Raw genomic sequence first — 2,312 nt, 5'->3', positions numbered from 1 at the left:
TAATCAAGAAAGGAAAAAGAAAGGGAATGCCATACTATATATGTTTTCCCAAACCCTTAATTTTTATTATCAATCACAATGGAGGGAAGAAGTAAAATGAAAACATGCATCAAGTCTTCCAAAAGATCTAGACAAAAGCATACTTCTTCACAATATGGTCTCCTCACCCACAAAATAGCCTCTCACTAGGACCTGAGCTCTCTAACCCAAATACTCTAAACCAAAACTTTTCACTCTCCAGATTCTCTTCTCATTCCTGACCCAATAAACATGCAAAAAGAGAAACTCTCTCTCTCTCTCTCTCTCTCTCTCTCTCTCTCTCTCTCTCTCTAGTTTTGTGAGAAGAAATTGATAAAAGGAAGGTCAGTGTTCTCTGTCATGCTCACATCTGAATCATCTGAGAAACTACAAGGGTTCCCACCAGTACTGCTGGTAACAGAGGAAGAGAGGCTTTCCCCTGAATCCTTGCCAAGAATTCCAGTTGGGTGCAAGGGGAACAGCTGCAGGATTTCTTGATGGTAACCCGAGTTTGGATCTTCACCACCCGTACTGTCGATATCACCATCAACGCCAACATCAGAGGTCACGTAGTGTTCATCATACTTTCTCTTGACATCCGTCCTATCTGCTCTGTGCCTCCTGATAGCACCTGGCAGCAGCACCGTCTGATAGCGGACATAGTATCCCATGCCCCTATGCGGTGCATACGACGGGCTGCAAACAACTGTAAACTCAAAAAGAAATGAGAATGCCATCATCAGCATATGAGAAAGAGAGAGAGATGACAGTGACAATGCTGAGAACAGTAGGACGTAAGAAACACTGCAGTGACACTGACAGTGACAAGGAGAACAAAACAATGAAGGGGAGAGTTCAAGAACCATGTGAAAGAAAAAATATTATTAGAATAGGACTAGCCATTACTAAAACAGTAGTGGGACAAAAAGGGCACAGTGAAAATTAAAAGATAAATAAACAGATGAAAAGAATCAGACCCGGGCAGATTTGACAACTCTGATCAGGAAAACCAGAAAAGAAAAATATATCACATTAGTTAAGTAGTAAGATAGCAAGCATGCATAGAACAAACGATATGTTAAAAGAAAAATACCAGACGTACTTGGAGGGTACTGTCAGAAACAGATCATACACGACATTGATATGTTGAAAAATGAAATTCAAGCCAGGCAGACAATTCTAGAACATATAAGAGGCCACACCAAGTTCATGTATGTTGCCATCTGCAAAAAGGCATTAAAGAGAAAAAAAAGCTGACCACATATACAGTATATACAGTGGCTACTCAACAAAAGATTAGCATGCTGGTTAGTTCTTCTTTTTTATCAATAGCACGTTGATTAGTTGATTGATCCAACACACAGAATCAGATTGGCCTAAACAACCTTAGTAATCAAAACTAGCTCTTCATTTCATAAATTCAAGTCGAAAAGCAAAACAAGTATTAGCAGTGACGTGACTAAGCAACACTGAGAATTGGGAAACACCAAGAAATGAAGTAATTACAAATATCTTCATCTAAAACCATGAAACCTTCCCTATTCAAATTCATAATATACACATAAAAAACATTCTCTCATGCACTTCAATTTCCATTGTGCTAAGGGAACAAGAAAAGTCAAAAGAAACCCAACAAAAGGATTCACCATTAGCAGGGGGAGGAACAAGGGGAACTGCAGCATGAAGGAAACGGTTGAAATCGACTATGCTCTCCTGCTTCTGCCTCTGCCTTGCCTTGTGGTTTTGGAACCAATAGAAGACGTTCTTGCCTTCTATATGACCATAAACCTTAAGCCTGCTCGTTATCTGCTGTATCTGCTCGGCACTTGGCGTCCTAATCCCTTGCTTGTACAACCCTTCAAGAACACTGATCTGCTCCTTGGTGGGGTTCCACCTAGAACTCAACCCACCACCTGAAACCTCTGCAACACTGCCGGAAACCATCGTTGCACCACCACCAACCTTGCACTGCTCCATCATAGAAACTTTTTTTTTTCTTCTAGAAGAAGAATTGGAACTTGGAAGTATAAAAAACGCAACACAGAGAGAGAGAGGGAGGGGTGAGGGAGTCGGGGTTTGTGAGGAGTCTTATAAGAGTGAGAGGATGACATGCGTGTCGATATGAGGGCCGGACATCGCTGAAAACATGGTGGATGATGGTGCGATAATAATGAGGAAGCGGCGCAGCAGAGAGAGAGAGGGGGGAGGGACAGGTGTTCTGGTGGTGGTGAGGAGGGAGGGAGGGCGTTGGGAATTGGAACGGTTGGCACGAGGGAGGGTGGGAGGGGAGAGGA

The 2,312-nt window shown here is 42.4% G+C and overlaps 1 protein-coding gene across 1 annotated transcript; it reads right to left on the bottom strand.

Moving 5' to 3' along the window:
• Positions 1–329: 329 nt before the first annotated feature.
• Positions 330–1,995, bottom strand: LOC149828301 (WUSCHEL-related homeobox 2-like). Its single transcript, XM_090018153.1, has 2 exons — positions 1,665–1,995; positions 330–724 (listed from the first exon to the last, which is right to left on the bottom strand). Exons 1-2 carry the CDS (start codon positions 1,993–1,995, stop codon positions 330–332), a joined length of 726 nt encoding a protein of 241 aa, XP_089874279.1.
• Positions 1,996–2,312: the final 317 nt, after the last annotated feature.

The sequence above is a fragment of the Nuphar pumila genome, chromosome 9, assembly GCF_984573655.1.
Source record: "Nuphar pumila chromosome 9, dmNupPumi1.hap1.1, whole genome shotgun sequence".
Lineage (NCBI taxonomy): Eukaryota > Viridiplantae > Streptophyta > Magnoliopsida > Nymphaeales > Nymphaeaceae > Nuphar > Nuphar pumila.
Note: the sequence above shows the minus strand (reverse complement) of the source record. Positions and strands in the feature narration are given on the sequence as shown.

Excerpts from the sequence above, each read along its gene's own strand:
- LOC149828301 (XM_090018153.1), bottom strand. The coding sequence starts at position 1,995 with ATGGAGCAGTGCAAGGTTGGTGGTGGTGCAACGATGGTTTCCGGCAGT. Across the intron at positions 725-1,664 it reads TGTTCCTCCCCCTGCTAATG|TTGTTTGCAGCCCGTCGTAT; the intron begins GTGAATCCTTTT and ends TTGAGTTTACAG.